The sequence below is a fragment of the Populus euphratica genome, unplaced genomic scaffold, assembly GCF_000495115.2.
Source record: "Populus euphratica unplaced genomic scaffold, PopEup_1.0 scaffold264.1, whole genome shotgun sequence".
In the NCBI taxonomy this organism is placed as follows: Eukaryota; Viridiplantae; Streptophyta; class Magnoliopsida; order Malpighiales; family Salicaceae; genus Populus; species Populus euphratica.
In genome coordinates this window covers 282570-299238 of record NW_011500144.1, presented here as the reverse complement: position 1 = coordinate 299238, position 16669 = coordinate 282570, and the positions used below count along the sequence as shown (strand labels likewise).

The following is a 16669-nucleotide window of genomic DNA, read 5'->3' as shown; positions in this document are numbered from 1 at the left end:
TTGAAGAAGTTTAAAAGTTTTTTATTTTTTATTTTTTAAAAAAATATTTAAGAAGTTTAAAAGTTTTTTGTTTTTTATTTTTTAAAAAATATTTTTTATGTACCAATAAAAATAAAATTTTAAAAATAAAAATAAAAATAATATTATTTTAATATATATTTAAAAAAAAACATATACAGAACGGTATTTAAAATACCAAACGCGGCTTAAGAAAGGCATCTGAATACCGTTTGCACCGAAAGAAACAGAGCGATGCATCAGTGAAAGTGGGTCCCATTTTACCAGTTCTAAGAAGAGAGTAGTGGGGTCACCCATAGCTGCTATCCCATTGCGATTACCAGCTGTGTCTTCTTCACTCCTATGCCTCTCCTTTCACTCGTCTTTTCAATCAAGAAAACATCTCTCTAGTCAGAAAGCTCTTCAATTTCCTCTTCTTAATCCCTTTTGTGTTGTGGTGCCCTGGAGAAAGAAAAAAAGAAGATAGATGGAGACCCATCTGTGATTTCAAAAAACAAATCTCATTGGGATCTGCCCACTTCGTTTACTGGTACTTTTCTTATCTCTAATCTGATTCATGGACCCCAATTACATGCAACATTAGCCTTTTTTTGCTTCTTTTTGTTGTTGTCATTTTGTTTTCTTTTTTAGGGTATTCAACCCTAGTTTCAAAATGGTTTCTTTAGTGCTGCATTGCTTGGAACTGAAATTTTTGTAGATGGGCTTATTAACTGTGGACTTTTTTCCATGTTATTTATTTTTCTGGTCGCTGATAAATTATGGAAAATGTACACAAGGGTTAAAAGAAATATGTTTTTTCTTAGTTTTATTTCTCCGTTTGGTTGAGAGAAAATGTGGGAATAGTAGCAAAATCTACCATCTTCTTACTACTAATTTTACGTTCATTGTTCGAGACTTGTTAATTGTAAAATACTTGGATAATTGTGTTAATTGTTATGCTGGGTGGACAAAAATGCGGGATAGGGAGAAACTGTGCTGAGTCTACAATTGGCTGCTACCTTTTTGTATGATGAAAATATACGCATTGTATAGCATGATATTCTTAAATTTCTTCCCTTTTGAGTCTTTGACCATTACGTTCTCTGCACCCCCTTATTCGTGTTTTTCCATGATTAGTATTGCCGGTGTAGAGTCTCATTTCTGCTTATGGCTCAGGTTTTTTTTTTTTGCTTTTAGCACACTTGTAACTTTCTTCATCTCTGTTTAAAATATTTAGGATTTCGTTAATGTATATGATGCACAATTGATGTTCCAAACTTGATCTTTTGATTTGTTTCTGAAAAAGGTTGAATTGGGGAATGATAAGAAGATGGGGAGGAAAGGAAAATGGTTTTCTAGTGTAAAGAAAGCTCTTAGCCCTGATTCCAAGGAGAAGAAAGACCAGGTATTTAGAAGAATGTGGTTTTTAATATTGAATTGTAGGTTGTTTAGCAATCATGATTGGTTCTTACTCGAATAATTTTCGTTCTATTGGTTTTAGAAATCAAATAAATCGAAGAAGAAATGGTTTGGCAAGCAACAACTGGATTCGGATTCCACTTCTTTAGAAAATGTTACAATGCGATCTCCTCCTCATCAACCAGACGAGGTGAAATTAATTGAAACCACAAATGAAGAGAACCAGCATACTGACTCTGTTCCAGGTGTCACTGCTGCAGTAGCTGAGCATGCTCCGATTACTGTTCAAACCACCACTGAGGTTTTTCAACCAACCAAGGTTAATAAATATGCTGGCAAATCAAAGGAAGAAGTGGCGGCAATTAAGATTCAGACAGCATTCCGAGGATACATGGTATGCCTTGTGCTGCATTACCTTTGTTATTGTTGTTGGAGTCTTGGAGAGAAAAAGGATGGTTAACAATTCTTCTAAACTGGGTATTGGAATGCTTTCTTGTAATTGAAGAATTTTTTTTTTAACTGTTTGTACTTTCATTCTTTTATTTATTTATTTTCTTTTGTCGGGGGAGATGAAATTTCGAACCTATTGTGTCTTGTCAATTTCAAGTGACGAGTGGGTTTTATAAGCTACACTTGCATTTGTTCTGATTTCATTTAGGCAAGAAGAGCATTGCGGGCTCTGAGAGGGCTGTTCAGGCTCAAATCTCTGATGGAAGGGCCCACGATAAAAAGACAAGCAACCCATACTCTCCGCTGCATGCAGACTCTTGCTCGGGTGCAGTCACAGATACACACAAGGAGGATTAGAATGTCAGAAGAGAACCAGGCCCTACAGAGACAACTCCTACATGACAATGCAAAAGAGTTTGAAAGCTTGCGGGTCTGTCCCACTTGTGTTTATTCGTAATATTGTCTGTTCAAATGTCCCCACTCAATTGGACACCGACTTATTTTCTGTTTAGTCATCATGGATTTGGTCAACATTTTTGCCATGGATATGAAACTCTTAAAGGCTCTTGGGGACTTCATGAACCTTTTTTCCTTGTTTAATAGGGGCTGATATTCATAAAACATATGATATGGAAAGAACTAGTGATGGTGGGTTGAGAATTATTCCTTTAAATAGAAGCACATGAATGCCAAATAGTAAAAGCGGTATTCATACTAAAATTATGTTTTGCAAATGACTATGCAGCTGGACTTTTAGCAAAGCATGCAATGTTTTCATTTAGGTTCCTAATTCAGTATCCCTGCCACATATTTCTTATCTGATGAACTAACATAATATCTCTGGTGGTTCCGTCCCTGTGCTAAGTATGAGCGTTTTGATGTTGTAACAGATTGGAGAGGAATGGGACGACAGTCTACAGTCAAAGGAACAGATTGAAGCTAACCTGCTAAACAAGTTTGAGGCAGCTGTGAGAAGGGAAAGAGCACTGGCTTATTCTCTTTCTCATCAGGTGATCAATTCCTCTGTTTCTTTTACTCTGCTGAGAGTGCGGAGGGCTCACACAGATGAATAATTAAGTATGAGAGGACAGCTTAGCTATTTTAACATCCAAAAAGTTAGAAATTGAGTAAACCGGTTTGTTAAGTAGCTTAGTAGAGAGGTCGTATGGATAAATAATAATAAAGTATGCAATGACAGCTGACTGAGCTATCTTGAAAGCTAAAATTTACACAAACCTGTCTGTTAAATAGCTGAATCCAATTATTTGCTTGGTCAATCTGTCAAAGTTAAGTAGATGGTGGTTTGGAAGATGGTGCAGTGTAATTATTTTTTTCCTGGAACACGATTATACACCACTATATATGTCTCAACTTAATAGATGGTCTGTGCTTACCCTATGCCAGACTGAAAGGTGTTCAGCCTTTAATTTACTTTCATGAAACTTGAATGACCATATGTTTTAAGAACCAAGTCTAACTCCCATAAAATACTTCACAGCAAGCCTGGAAGAATTCTTCACGAGCTGTAAACCCCATGTTCATGAGTGGCAATCCATCCTGGGGTTGGAGCTGGTTGGAACGATGGATGGCAGCCCATCCATGGGAGAGCCGAAGCATGACAGAGAAAGAACTTAAAATTGACCATTCATCTCCTAAGAGTGCGAGCCGCAGCATTACTGGAGGGGATATAAGCAAATCTTATGCCCGCTCCCAGCTCAATTCTGATAAACTAACTCCAAGAGAAAGTGAAAGGCCAACCAAAACCACGAACCTACAGTTCCAATCAACTCCTAAGAAGCCAGATGCTTCTACAGTTGCTAGAAAATTGAAGTCAGCCAGCCCAAGAAGTGGCATTGGGGGCCTGGATGATGAATCTAAAAGTGTGGTCAGTATTCAGTCAGATCGTAGTAGAAGGCATAGCATTGCAGGTTCATTTGTACGAGATGATGAGAGTTTTGGAAGCTCTCCACCACTTCCAAGTTACATGGTACCTACAAAATCCGCGAGAGCAAAGTCCAGATTACAAAACCCAGTGGGGGCAGAGATGAACGGAACGCCTGAAAAGGAAAAGGGATCCTTGGGGTCTGCCAAGAAGCGGCTTTCCTATCCTCCCTCACCAGCCAAAGCAAGGAGGTATTCAGGTCCCCCAAAATTGGAAAGCAGCTTAAAAGCAGAAAACAGTGAGGCTGCTGGCGAGGGCATTTAAGTGTTGAGGAATTGAATGAAAAGGGATTAAGTCTGTTTTAACATGTGGAGAAAAAGAGAGATCATACGGATCATTTGATTTCTGAACCTTCTGCTTCTATTGCTGTTAATTATTTATTCATTGGCCAGAAAGTGTTGCAGTTTGCGGTGAAATTAGCTGTTCATGAGCACTCATTATTCGTTCGCTTCTTTCTGTTTATATTTGCCCCTACTTCCATTGTTTGTCTTTTCATTTGTACTGCGGAAAATAATGTTCAATATTGACTTGAAGACATCCATGTTCTCTCCTATAGCAACATTTGTTCGATCTTGTTTCCTTGCTTTTCTTTACTGAATGGGCTTCTGATAGACGTTAACAAAAAGTAAGCGCGTGGTGAATTCTGCGGCTCTTAAACTATTCATCCTCTTGATTAGAATGGTCAATCTTTCTTAAATTTTCAATTTGGTTTTATTTTTTTTTTCACAAATAAGTCATTTTGAGCTCAAATTAATATTAAATTGCTTTTTTATATGTTTTCTTCTTCAAAAATTAGATTAAAAGATAGAATCATAATGAAAAGAACAGTGACAACTTTGATTTTCATTAAAAAAATTTATTTTAGTCCTTATATTTTTTAGTTATTAGATAACCAATATCTTTTATTATTATAGATTTAATTTTAGAATTAAATTTTATTTTTATAATTTTTTAGTTCTTTTTTTGTGAGAAGAAAGAAGGAGGCTTATTGAATTTTGACATAAAAAGAGAAAATTATTATTAACCACAATTCCAACCATAAAAATAATTGACATCTGTATTATTGTGTTTAATTTCACGAGAAGCTTCATTTATGTGTTTTTTTTCTCTTTATCTATGGAGATAGATCTAACGGAGAGAATATTTTCAAGTTTTTTAGGTTATAAATAAATTTTTCAGATCCTAAATGAAACTCTCATCACCAAATAGAACCTTTTTCGTATCAAAATTGATTATATTGATATTTAGAATTGATGTTAATGTTGATTTTTTTTCTTTATTACCAGAATCCAATGACATCTCTCTCTCAAATAATGGATTAAAAATAATAAAAATAATTTTTTATACCAAAATAGAGAAAATATTAAGGGATTAATTAGGTATATTTTGTAAAGTTTAAGTACTGAATTAGATTTTTTGTGTGAACTTTAAAACCATCACATATTTGTTGTGCATTTTCCACTTGATATTTCATCTTTTAATTTTATTTTTAGTCAATAAATTTGATTCAACTGTTCTTTATTTTGGTTAAAAAGGATGCAAGCAGTAAAAAAAAAAAGTTGAGGACTAAATTAAAAAAACAAAAATTTTGAACAATAAGTCCATAATAAAATATGAAAAAGTGAACAATACACGTGTGTAAAATAATTAACCCATACTATTTAGTATTTTATATATTTAGCGTAAATAATTTTTTTATGATTTATTCTTTAATATATTTTTTAATTTGTTTTATTAAACTTAAATATTTTTTATTTTTAATTAGAAAACTTTATGAAACAGAAATACACATTTATGACATCAACTTATTTTTTTCAACACTACATTCTAGGTTAATTTTTGTTTGGAAATGTATTAAAATAATATTTTTTTATTTTTAAAAAATTATTTTAATATTAATACATAAAAAAATCTAAAAATATATAAAAAAATCAATTTTCTACAAAAAATAAAATAAAATAAATTTCAGTGGTTGCCCCAAGCTAAACACTACGTAAACTGGCTAGTACTATTCCAGTAACTTTATTATTATTATTATTATTATTTTGATGAGGTAACGCGTTGTACAGGTAATAATAATTTTAAAAAATAAAAAATAAAAAAAGGCTCGAAGCGAACCCTAAACAATTGACAACCGAGTATTGGAATCTATAAAACGAGCAAAAATCAAAACCTTACGCCCGCGAATGTTCCTTCCCTTCTCTTCCAGCTCTCAATCATTTCAGAAATGGTGAGTCTCTCTCTCTTCTTCTTTGTTTTTTCTTCAAGAAATACAAATATTTTTTTCCTGATTCTTATGTCAAATACTGATGCTTCCCTAATTTCGCCTTTTAGGGTTCTGATTAAACCTTTATTTATCGAATTAGGGTTTTCTTTTCTTTTTTCTTTTTTGATAGATTTAGATTACCACCTGTTTGGTTCCCGATAAATTTGGTTGTGCTTCCCTAATTTATGCATAAATCAGTTCAAGAAAAGAAAAATCCAGCAGAAAACGAAGTATTTCAATCAGGCACTCGCTTTAACGCTTAGCGCTCACTCACGAGGTGCTCGCCTAGGCAGTGCGTCATTGAAATTCATTGCCTGATGCTAATAAAAGCATTGTGGGCTCGCTTTGCCTCGAGTGCCTCAGCGCTTCTTGACAACACTGCTGTCAGCTAGATTAAGTTTAGTTTTGAGAATCACGTGACGATTTGGTCTAATTTATGGAGTTATAGGGTGGACTGTCATTTATTAGTTTTTATTATTGTAGTTGTGTTGATAATGAAGTTGAAATGAAAATTTTTCTTCAGGCTACACCATTGATAATGGGAATGGCAGTAGCAGCTACGGCATATGCTGGCAGATATGGCATCCAGGCTTGGCAGGCATTCAAAGCAAGGCCTCCAACTGCTAGAATGCGTAAATTTTACGAAGGTGGTTTTCAATCTGTCATGACGAGAAGAGAAGCAGCTCTAATACTTGGAGTAAGGTACTGTGTTAGGTTTCAACTGTTAGAAATAAATATATATTTAATATTTTGATGAAATGACATTGGTAGGAAGTGCTTTTCTTCTGATGTGTATGTGATGATGTTGTGCATTAAATAGTGCGCGTATGATGAAGCACCAGTGATGTATGTTGCAATGGCATTATTATGTATGAAAATTTAACAATAAATCAACATTTTTCCATTTAAAACTGAAGTCCTGGCAGTTGTGATCCCCTCAAAGTCCAACAGCAACAATATTCCCTAGCATTGTGTGTGTGTTCTCACACACATGCTGGGTACAGGGATCATCAGAAACTACCTAAATGCAGCTGCTTTATATCCGTCATTGCAAAATTAGTGGGATTTGTAGCTTTTTGGTGCCTCGGGATTCTTTAAGACATAACCTTTTCCAATTAGCTTATTACAACCTAATCTCAAAGATATTGATTAACTAAATGATTCCAAAGGAATATTGATGTCAGCCACATGATCTGTAACATTGAGATATGCATCATTGTTTTGCATTTGCCAGAAAATGCTCTACAATTACTATGTTTGCTCTTGCCCCTAGTCTTTTGGTGTAGTCCTTTCTTTAATTTTGTTCTTGGTGTATTTGTTAGTGTTTTCTAAAAGCAGGAAAATGAACCTTTTTTACTGGTGATCACGTCATGGTGGCTTTGACCTGCCAATCTTAACTGGAGTGAGGTGTGATCGCATCCAATATGTTGCTATTTGAGCTGGATTAGTCACCTCTTACTGTTTGAAGGTTTTTGAAACTCAAAATGGAGCTTAGAAAAGCTTCTTGAGCTTGGCTTATCATTGTGTGGCCATGCTCAAATTTGTTTGAGTGACTCAGAACGCAAATGGAGCTTACAAAAGCTTCGCAGAGCTTGACTCATCTTTGCTTGGCCATGCTCAAGTTTGTCTCGTTTTCTCCTCTTCTCATAACCAATATACTAGTAGAGTTACTCCCTACTCTTACTATCAGATCTGCAGTCTCTTAAATGGTTATGCTTATCTCATGAGCTTGACCTGCCTGATAGCGATGATGAGTACAGTAAAGGGAATCCATTGCTTCACCCTTGCACTTGCAAAAGACCAAGTATCATTAATTGTGGGGGTGGGAAGGCAAAGTCATTGTTTTTATTGTTATCAGATTGGTTTCCAGTGACTCATTTATATGCCTACTTTTGTTGATGAAACCTGTTGGCAGTTCAATCACAGGCATGAGCTTGATTGACTTCTGTGCAAGTGCTTTCTAGACCTACAAACCTGTTTGAACAGGAATGTTCATTCTATATTAGATTGATAAGGGTGCATGGTTTTGATCATGAAGAGCAAATTCAATTTAATTTGCTTGATTTATTTTGGAAAGTACCATCTCGACCTGCATGCCTTGTTGAGCAGAAATGTTTGTTCTATGTTAGATTGACATAGGTGTATGGTTTTGCTGATAAGGTGCAAAATCAACAATTTGATTATGTATATGCCAGTCCACCTTTACTATATTTACAAATGTCATGAACACTGCATATCCATTTCCCAGTTCTACCATTCAGCATTTTGTTATGAAGTGGCTGCTCTCAGAACTGAAACCTGCTTTCTTACTATTGCAATCACTAGCCATTTACAATTTTACCAATCAACAACCTCTGCCCTCATATGTTTACTTCTTCATTTCTCTTATGTACACCATGGCATGCGTGCATCTGTGGAGATCTATCAACATTTCCTCTGAGGGAAACTCACTGATAATTTTGTTACTGGTTATCTTTGATAGGGAAAGTACTGCAGCAGACAAGGTCAAGGAAGCACATAGAAGGGTGATGGTCGCAAACCATCCAGATGCAGGTGGAAGCCATTACCTTGCTTCTAAAATAAATGAAGCAAAGGATATCTTACTTGGAAAAACAAAGGGTGGTGGATCTGCATTTTAGTGCGCCTATTAACTCTGTTTCAAAACAAAAATGCCATTTGCAGCGGAGTCAAATTTGACGATAGAAGTACCGCAGTAAGAAAATTCTGGGTCTGTGTTTAATCGTTTTCTTGGGACCCAAAAGAGGTACACCAACTGGAAGCCATTTTGTATTTCTTATTTATGAATTTTGTATAATGTGAGGGAAACAAGCTATCGTTCGGCTTTTGGATTTTCCAAAGCAGATGCTATTGACCAAAATAATGGTTTTTTTTCTTGATCCCCATGTGGTCCATAAATTGCCCCATTTACCAGGACCCAAGGACCAGTCCATAATCTATCCTGACACTTGCTGCTCTAGCTTTTTATATTTTAATTCCGTTGAACAGATACTTGGCCATCCTTAGTTGTTTTTCAAATTGAATAATAGAAGCTGTGCACGATGGGAAAACTGTTACAGATGGTTCATAGCAACCCTGGATGTGGCTTCTATCGCCTTCAAACAGGTGCTTACCTCATTCGAAGATACTTCTCAAACTGTCTTGGCCGTGTGGCAAGCGCATCATCCATCATTAAATTACAGGAACCATCAACAAAACTGAAAACAAATCTATATACAGAGCCTGAATGGCTCATCTAGAAAATATTATTAGCAGTCTAATGAGAAATTCGTTTCATGCATTCAGTGCTGGAATGAATCACTCAAGTCTCATCTTTTCTCCTAGCAGAAATCTACTGCCTTCTTCACATTTCCGCTTCTTGAGATGCGACTGCTAGTTAATTGAATTCCCAGGAAGATGTGCCCGTACAGTTAAAAAAAAATTCAGATATGATTCAATTTCAATGTGGCTACTCGAAATTGAAGAGGTAGTATTTAAGAATATTAAGACTATTGAGAATTCACTATATTAGGAAAAACCTTCATCTGGTTTCGCGGCCTCCTTGCTTTTCTACTCTCCTTCGTATTGCCCATCATTCAAAAATTTGGAAACAGATAGCACCTAGAATGAAACCTCTTCATGCTCCACTGAACTGTGGTATTTACATTGCTTTCCTTCGTGCTAAAAGAAGTATAACTATACTGACTTATCATTTCCCAACAGAATATGTAGTGGATGATACTTCTCCCTCCTCTGCTTCAAATGAAGTTCCATCGATTTCCACCTTGTCAAGAGGACCAAGAGCATCTCCAAAAAGAGTAGAGAATATCCGTCTGTGGCATTCGTCACAGAAAAAGTAGTACGAAAAGTGGCCTTCATTTGGGAGCCTATGCAAGTTGGCCCCTGGTAGAACCCGGCTTATGTAGTCAATCATTGATGGCGGCACTACTTGATCATCCATACCCTGTTCAACATCAATCAACAAATAAAACAAAAACAACTTTGGTAGAACTCAGCAGTGTGATAGTTATATAACTGAGTCACTATAGAGTATTGTGTTTTAATACTTGAAAATTCAAGAAATTAACTATACTGCAACTGATGTCAAATCCATTCACAAAATAGAGAAGGCAATCTCAGAAAACAACCCAGGAAGAGATTTGGGGCCTTTTAGAATGCTATCTTGGTACCCTTTTGGTTTGGGAAAGAGAGTGGGAGTTCTTGATTTATAAAACAGAATACTAATGCAATGTTTATTACACCAACGAATTCTATCTTCAAAACAAAATGAAGTAAACTATCCGCTTGGAAATGCTATACCATTAAGTATGAATCAGGGCAGTGAAGCAGCAACTATCATGAAAGAAGATTTCACATTTCACAAACCTGCCAAATGTGTATTGGACCAAGAAATCCCACCAATTCACATTCTGCCTGACTGTACATGGACCAGAGCCAAAGAAGAAAGCCATTCCTCTGGCACTTCCTCTGCACCTTAAGATCTGCTATGCTGAAACCCCAGTTTGACACCTGTAGCACAGCTTCCTCAATGAATGATTTTGTACTCCCCTGGCGTATCGACTCCTCGACGTCCCTATGCCAAAACTCCTCAAACACTGGCTCCTTGATCAGAATTTCATCCTGAACATGTCAAGCTAATGTTACAAATAATTAGAAAAATAACATCCTTCAGAACTAGTTTTAGTTTATGAAGGTTGTCCAGACAAGTAAATTGTCAAATGTGTCAGAAACAGGAACCAGGTTGTTTCCTTTCAGGTATTCGGTAATACAAGAATGATGCCATGTGTTTCCACTCATAATACTGGTTATATGATACTCGTTGAAATCCTCATAGGCAAACCATCTTATGATAATATAATGAAAGGAGGTTGAAGATTACAACAGGTAAAATGCATATGGAAAGGTCTGGAAAGGCTTAAATCCTCTGAGAAATAACTCAAGATAACAAGAATTAACCTTCTTTCCAAGTGATTGAGACATCCACTTATCAATTTGACCATGATTTCCAGATAGAAAGCTTCGGTGATAAAAATAAGCAAGAAACTTCGGAAATTTCCGAGCTAAGAAATACAATAGCTTCCTTCTGGAGGACCACTGATCCCATGTTCTTCTCATCTCTTCCTTTGTCATGCTTGGCTCATATGGATTAATCAATGGAGCAAACATGCCAGCGCCTGCAAATTCAGAAAAGAAGATCCTGATAAATCACATGTGACATTTATCCCATGAAATATGGACTCTTAGTTGAATGACGAAGAAATACCAAGTAGGAAAGCAGGAAATGTATGTTTCATCACATTATTACATTTAGTGATATACAGACATGATCTGAGAATTTGAAAGTTCAGCTCGTGAGAAGAGGGGTACAAAAATATTCTGCTCACAGTAGCCAGAGTATAGAAGTTCAAAGTTTGTGATAAATCCAAAACATGGCATATTGTAGAACAACATACCAACCATCTCCTATCCAAGGAACTTTATAGAGCACATGCATGGTACCTTTCCTGCTGATCCCAGAGCAAAATCGTTACATTCATCCCAGTTTTTAATTTCTCCAACAGGAAACTAACCTACGTGATGGACTCATCTTGTGGAAGGCATTTTCTTAAGCTCCAAATTCATCGAATTATTCTTGTGTTTATTTAGTCATGTTTATCTATGAAACCCTTAGCTAGCTACACGATGTCACCACAAACTTTTTGTCGCCACCAGGCAGTTTTACATTCTCGTTCTCAAAATTCAACACTATTCTTTCATATGATTGCCAAATTCAACATTCCCAGCTTGAATCTCGTTAATCAGATCCCAACCAACTATAATTCAATAAATATCTACGATGACATCATCAGGCTGGGAAAAGAGAGAATCATGAGAAATTTATCAGAATTTAAGGGTATTAGTTTCAAACTGATAAAAAACCATAAACATAGAAAAAGAAGGTTAAGATTTTCTTAGTAAATCACATTTATAAAAATAAATAGGTTGATATACCAGCAATTCTGTCTGGAATGTATCTAAGTGCAGCCCAAGAGTGCATGCTTCCGCTTGAGTAACTCAGCACCCAAAACTTTCCATTTACACCAACAGCATCAGCTAGGTAGAGCATATCCATTGCCGAGGAGTTGAGATTTCTGATGGCACGAGGATCGCTCTCTCCAAAACCAGGAAGGTCATACGTGATCAAGCGAACACCAAACTCTAGAAGCAGTGATGTTTTGACTCCAGGTATACCTTTCAACGGACAATCATTAAAACATTAAAAAAAAAAAAACATCAAAATTGATAAGCCACCTGGTAGAGCCCCATACTCATACATACCTGCGAGTCGAGATGAAAGAAAAGAATGCGGAACAATCACAGAAAATCTTGCTCTGTCGGCCGGAACACCTTGCTCGAGATAAGCCATGTGTCGACCATCAGGAAGCGGTATGCGATTAGCACTAGGCGGATGTACACGCATTTTCTTTACCGACGGAACCAAGCTATCATCTGTGCTATTTATACTTAGTGCTGAGAAGACACAACAAAGGATATAGTCAGTCGAATCACAAAGCCAAACAGCACAGAACTGAAAGAACAATAATACTAATAAAAAAAAAGATTTTACCCACATTTACACTATCGAAATTCACATTAATATAAATCAGATTAAGTAATTTCTCAATAAAATACATACAGATCTTGAGTACAAATTTGACAAAAATATATTATTGTTACCTGCAAGAGCGAGAACAAATACGAAGAGAATGACAGGCCAAGCTAGAGCAGGGTCCCGATCCTCAGGCAAAAACTCGTTCAAAAACTTTAATCTGGCCGACGCTTTAGCCATTGGCTTTCCAAATTTTCGCACAATAAACGAATCTTCGGTCACCAAATTACTTTGCGTCACTATATCTTTACATCCTTTCCCTAAATCCACCACCATCTCTCCCCACGACTTCAAAAACCCCGTCACTTGCTCCTTCAAGCTCTCCTTTTCCCTTTCCATTTCCGTCTCCGATCCCATTATTCCTGTTGCAGCGAATATCGGCGGTGCCGGTGCCGTCATATCAATTGGCTCTCCGGTATATCGGATTCCACTGTCCTCCATTAAACTCGCTAGCTCATCTTCCCACGTGTTCACCCCTCCACCTCCTCTCATCTCCGCCATTCTCACAGTAAAAAAAAACCTAACTCCAGTAACACCGTCCTGCCTCTCACTCTATAAAACGACAGAGAGTTTGCTTTCTAAGCGTGAGTTTCAAGCCTTCTTTAATATTATTATTATTATTATTATTATTTTGAAGGCCAAACAAACTAGCCGGCCATTATTAATAAAGAATAAAATCTTCTTCTAAGAATAGAAAAGAAGGCAAAAAAATAAAAAAAAGGAGAAGAAAAGGGGGGAAAAAACAAAAACTGCTGGCTCTGATTATCATCTCATCTCAATTCTCATTGCTTACTTTAATTTAATATTAGTGATTATCAGCCTCTTCTTTTTTCAGTTTTTTATTTTTTTTACTTTTTTATGAATTGACTCTTTAACGTATATCATCCCGCTCTCCTCCAGTCTTCCCTCTCCCCCTATCGTGCTGTTTCTCCTGTTTTGGACCTTTTGTGTGTGGAGAGAGACCTGACGGTGCTTTCGGACCGTTGGATATGGCAGTAGGTAACTGCCAATACACGCACGCGTGCGTTTAACGCCTTGGTAAAACCGGCTGTGCCGGTGCATGTCGTCCGGTCGGGAGCGTGAGTGTGAATGTGAGCATGATACTTTTTTTTCTGTTGGTAGTTGCGTACGGCGCTGATGTGTCAGCGAGAAATATGCGGTGGATGCATGTGCACGGGAATGTTCTTGTACATCTTTTTTTTGAAGAAGGTTTTGATGCAGTAATGCTAGGAAGTCCGTCCTCCTTAAACTCTGACCGTTGGTTCTGATTGTAGAAATGGCATTTTTTCTTAACATCGTAGGGTGGTGAATAGGTGACAGGGCAGTTGAAGAAAGATGCTAACGCTTCTCCATGGGTAGAAAAAAATGGGTGAAGAGAGAAACTGGAAAGTCGAGGTCGTGATGTGATGTGGAGCAACAAGGGAGTGGGGCCTGGTGGTAGCTTAAAGAATACGGTTAAGAAACTGTTTTTTTTTTATTTTAAAAGTATTTTTAAAAAAATTTAAAATTTAAAATTTTTATTTAAAATTAATATTTTTTTATTTTTATTTAAAATTCTCATATACTAATATTAAAAATAAATTTTTAAAAATAAAAAATTATTACTTTAATAATTTTTTTAATAAAAAACATCTTAAAAAATAATTAAAACCGTACTCCTATCCAAAACAAAGACCGATCGAGTGTCACGGTCAGTGACGAGGGCAGCCATAAATTTCTCCTTGTTTTATTGGATTTTGTGCTGCTTGATTTTGTAGTGTTTTAAAAATATTTTTTAAAAAATAAAAATATTATTTTTATTTAAAATTAATTATTTTTTAATATTTTTATATTATTCTGATATAATAATATTAAAAATAAATTTTAAAAGATAAAAATATTATTTTAATATATTTTTAAATAAAAATATATTTAAAAACTAATTATTATTATATTTTCAAAACACCCGTTACGTGGCGGCTTCATTCTCTCATGGTCAGGGATAAGGGGAAGGGCAGCCACGAATTTCTCCTTGTATTATTGGATTTTGTGCAGCATGATTTTATTTTGTTTTTTTAAAATGTTTTTGAGAATAATTAAGTTTTTTATTTTTTAATATTTTTATATTATTTTAATGTATTAATATTAAAAATAAATTTTTAAAAATAAAAAATTTATATTTTTAATATATTTTTAAATAAAAATATATTTTAAAATAATTATTACCGCATCTTCAAAACACCCCGTTATAAGTGGGTGTCCATGGTAACTCAGTGGAAAGGATGGTTAAAGGCCAGCTTCATCAACATGAGCAAAATTATATGCCGCCGATGGGATTTCAAATTATTTTTTAAGGTAAGAAAAATAATTTATTTCTTTTCTTTTACATGTATCATAATTTTTAGATTCAGTGCAATTTAAGATTCAAGTTTTGGATTTTAATTAGGTTACTAGATTATTTAGATCAATTTTTTTAAAAAAAATAAAATAATATTATTTTAATAAAAAAATTTAAAAATTACAACTAGATTTTTAATTAGATTTTACTAAATCACCAAATTAATTAGAAAGGTCAGCCCGATTATATTGAATTACAACCTCAAGTCAGTTGAGTCTCAAATTAATCTATCAGGCTAAATTAAATTTTAAAACTATAATATATATATTCTTTTTCCTATATAAAAAAAATAATTAAACACTCTTTTTACTTTCAAGCCTATATAAAAATAATAATTAAACACTCTTTTTACTTTCAAGATTATATACAAAGATTTTTATTGGTTCACTGAAAATCAACAAAAAGAAAGTATTTTTTTTAAGATAATTTTTTTAAAAAAATATTTTTAACAATAATACATTGAAATAATTAAAAAATTAAAAAATAATTTTTAATGAAAAGTGGGTCACTCGACAACCCCAATCAACATTTTAGGGATGAAGTGCATCTACTGTTTGCACCAAATATCTTAAAGACAAATGGTATAACTGTTGCCATAATCATCTCTTTCGATAATATTGTTTAATCTGAATTTTAGCAAGTAAATACAATTTAATTATTTTAATTTTAATTTTTTAATACCTTTTGTTGGCTAGTTTAATTTTTTCATATTTCTTTGTATGCATGCCTATTTTATTTTTTTTAGTTCGTAATTTATTGTTTCATCTAATACTTAAATTTAATTATTAATCAACTTCAATTTTAATAAATTCAGTTTCATTTACCTTTGAGAATATTAATTAGAATTAATTTGAATTTAAACCCAACATTAACCCTGCATCTGAACTTTTTTATACACCATGGCAATACTAAACACACACGGAAACATGTCTTAATCGGCATACATCTATGTCTCATCTGACATAGTTTTGTGGGTTTGTAATTTATGCCCCCCTGAAAATGCTCTGATTGTGGACGGCCCACCGATGTAATTAGGTTGCTCCGGCGAGAAGGACGAACCTGGATGCCAGGCCGCCCTTTTTATTCATCAATGCTGCATATAGAGAGGCGGAGCACATGTGCATGCGTGGTTAAGAACCGGAAAACCGCCCAAATTCCCGAGTCGGGGAGGCTCTTTGATCTGCGCTGCTCCGCCAGCCAGCAGTAGGATGGGAGAAATCTAAAGAATGCCTACTTAATGAAGGAAAATGACACTTCAAAGCAAACAAATGTTAAATTCTGTTCCTGTTTGTTTGTCGTTTGGTTATGAAACGCATGGATTCCATTTCACTGTTATATTTTCCTCTCAAGGATGAAGGATGCTTTGGTTTAATGGAAGTAAGTGGCTCTTTGAAGCAAATAGACGCACCTTTACTGTATAGGCATACGGCTTAGCTTGGCTCGCGCCTCAACTTTTAGGCCTATATTAGATTGAGTATATTATAAAATAATTTTTCAAGTTTAAAAATATATTTTTTTATTAATTTATTTTAAGTTTATATTTTTTTACCC

The 16669-nt window shown here is 35.0% G+C and overlaps 3 protein-coding genes across 3 annotated transcripts; 2 read left to right on the top strand and 1 right to left on the bottom strand.

Moving 5' to 3' along the window:
- Positions 1-224: 224 nt before the first annotated feature.
- LOC105110729 (protein IQ-DOMAIN 1-like) lies at positions 225-4381 on the top strand. The gene is made up of 6 exons (XM_011005878.1): positions 225-547; positions 1304-1402; positions 1499-1810; positions 2075-2296; positions 2757-2876; positions 3365-4381. The coding sequence occupies exons 2-6, from the start codon at positions 1328-1330 to the stop codon at positions 4070-4072; spliced, it is 1437 nt and encodes a 478-aa protein (XP_011004180.1). The 5' UTR covers positions 225-547; positions 1304-1327; the 3' UTR covers positions 4073-4381.
- A 1525-nt stretch (positions 4382-5906) lies between these two features.
- Positions 5907-9061, top strand: LOC105110728 (mitochondrial import inner membrane translocase subunit TIM14-1). Its single transcript, XM_011005877.1, has 3 exons — positions 5907-6038; positions 6598-6776; positions 8557-9061. Exons 1-3 carry the CDS (start codon positions 6036-6038, stop codon positions 8711-8713), a joined length of 339 nt encoding a protein of 112 aa, XP_011004179.1. The 5' UTR covers positions 5907-6035; the 3' UTR covers positions 8714-9061.
- Positions 9062-9282: 221 nt separating this feature from the next.
- On the bottom strand, positions 9283-13394 carry LOC105110727 (uncharacterized). Its single transcript, XM_011005876.1, has 6 exons — positions 12810-13394; positions 12411-12602; positions 12084-12323; positions 11049-11266; positions 10458-10712; positions 9283-10035 (listed from the first exon to the last, which is right to left on the bottom strand). Exons 1-6 carry the CDS (start codon positions 13240-13242, stop codon positions 9781-9783), a joined length of 1593 nt encoding a protein of 530 aa, XP_011004178.1. The 5' UTR covers positions 13243-13394; the 3' UTR covers positions 9283-9780.
- Positions 13395-16669: the final 3275 nt, after the last annotated feature.

Excerpts from the sequence above, each read along its gene's own strand:
- LOC105110727 (XM_011005876.1), bottom strand. The coding sequence starts at position 13,242 with ATGGCGGAGATGAGAGGAGGTGGAGGGGTGAACACGTGGGAAGATGAG. Across the intron at positions 12,603-12,809 it reads ATTTGTTCTCGCTCTTGCAG|CACTAAGTATAAATAGCACA; the intron begins GTAACAATAATA and ends GTGTCTTCTCAG. Across the intron at positions 10,036-10,457 it reads GTCCAATACACATTTGGCAG|GGTATGGATGATCAAGTAGT; the intron begins GTTTGTGAAATG and ends GATGTTGAACAG.
- LOC105110728 (XM_011005877.1), top strand. Across the intron at positions 6,777-8,556 it reads GCTCTAATACTTGGAGTAAG|GGAAAGTACTGCAGCAGACA; the intron begins GTACTGTGTTAG and ends TATCTTTGATAG.
- LOC105110729 (XM_011005878.1), top strand. The coding sequence starts at position 1,328 with ATGGGGAGGAAAGGAAAATGGTTTTCTAGTGTAAAGAAAGCTCTTAGC. Across the intron at positions 1,811-2,074 it reads CAGCATTCCGAGGATACATG|GCAAGAAGAGCATTGCGGGC; the intron begins GTATGCCTTGTG and ends GATTTCATTTAG. Across the intron at positions 2,877-3,364 it reads CTTATTCTCTTTCTCATCAG|CAAGCCTGGAAGAATTCTTC; the intron begins GTGATCAATTCC and ends AATACTTCACAG.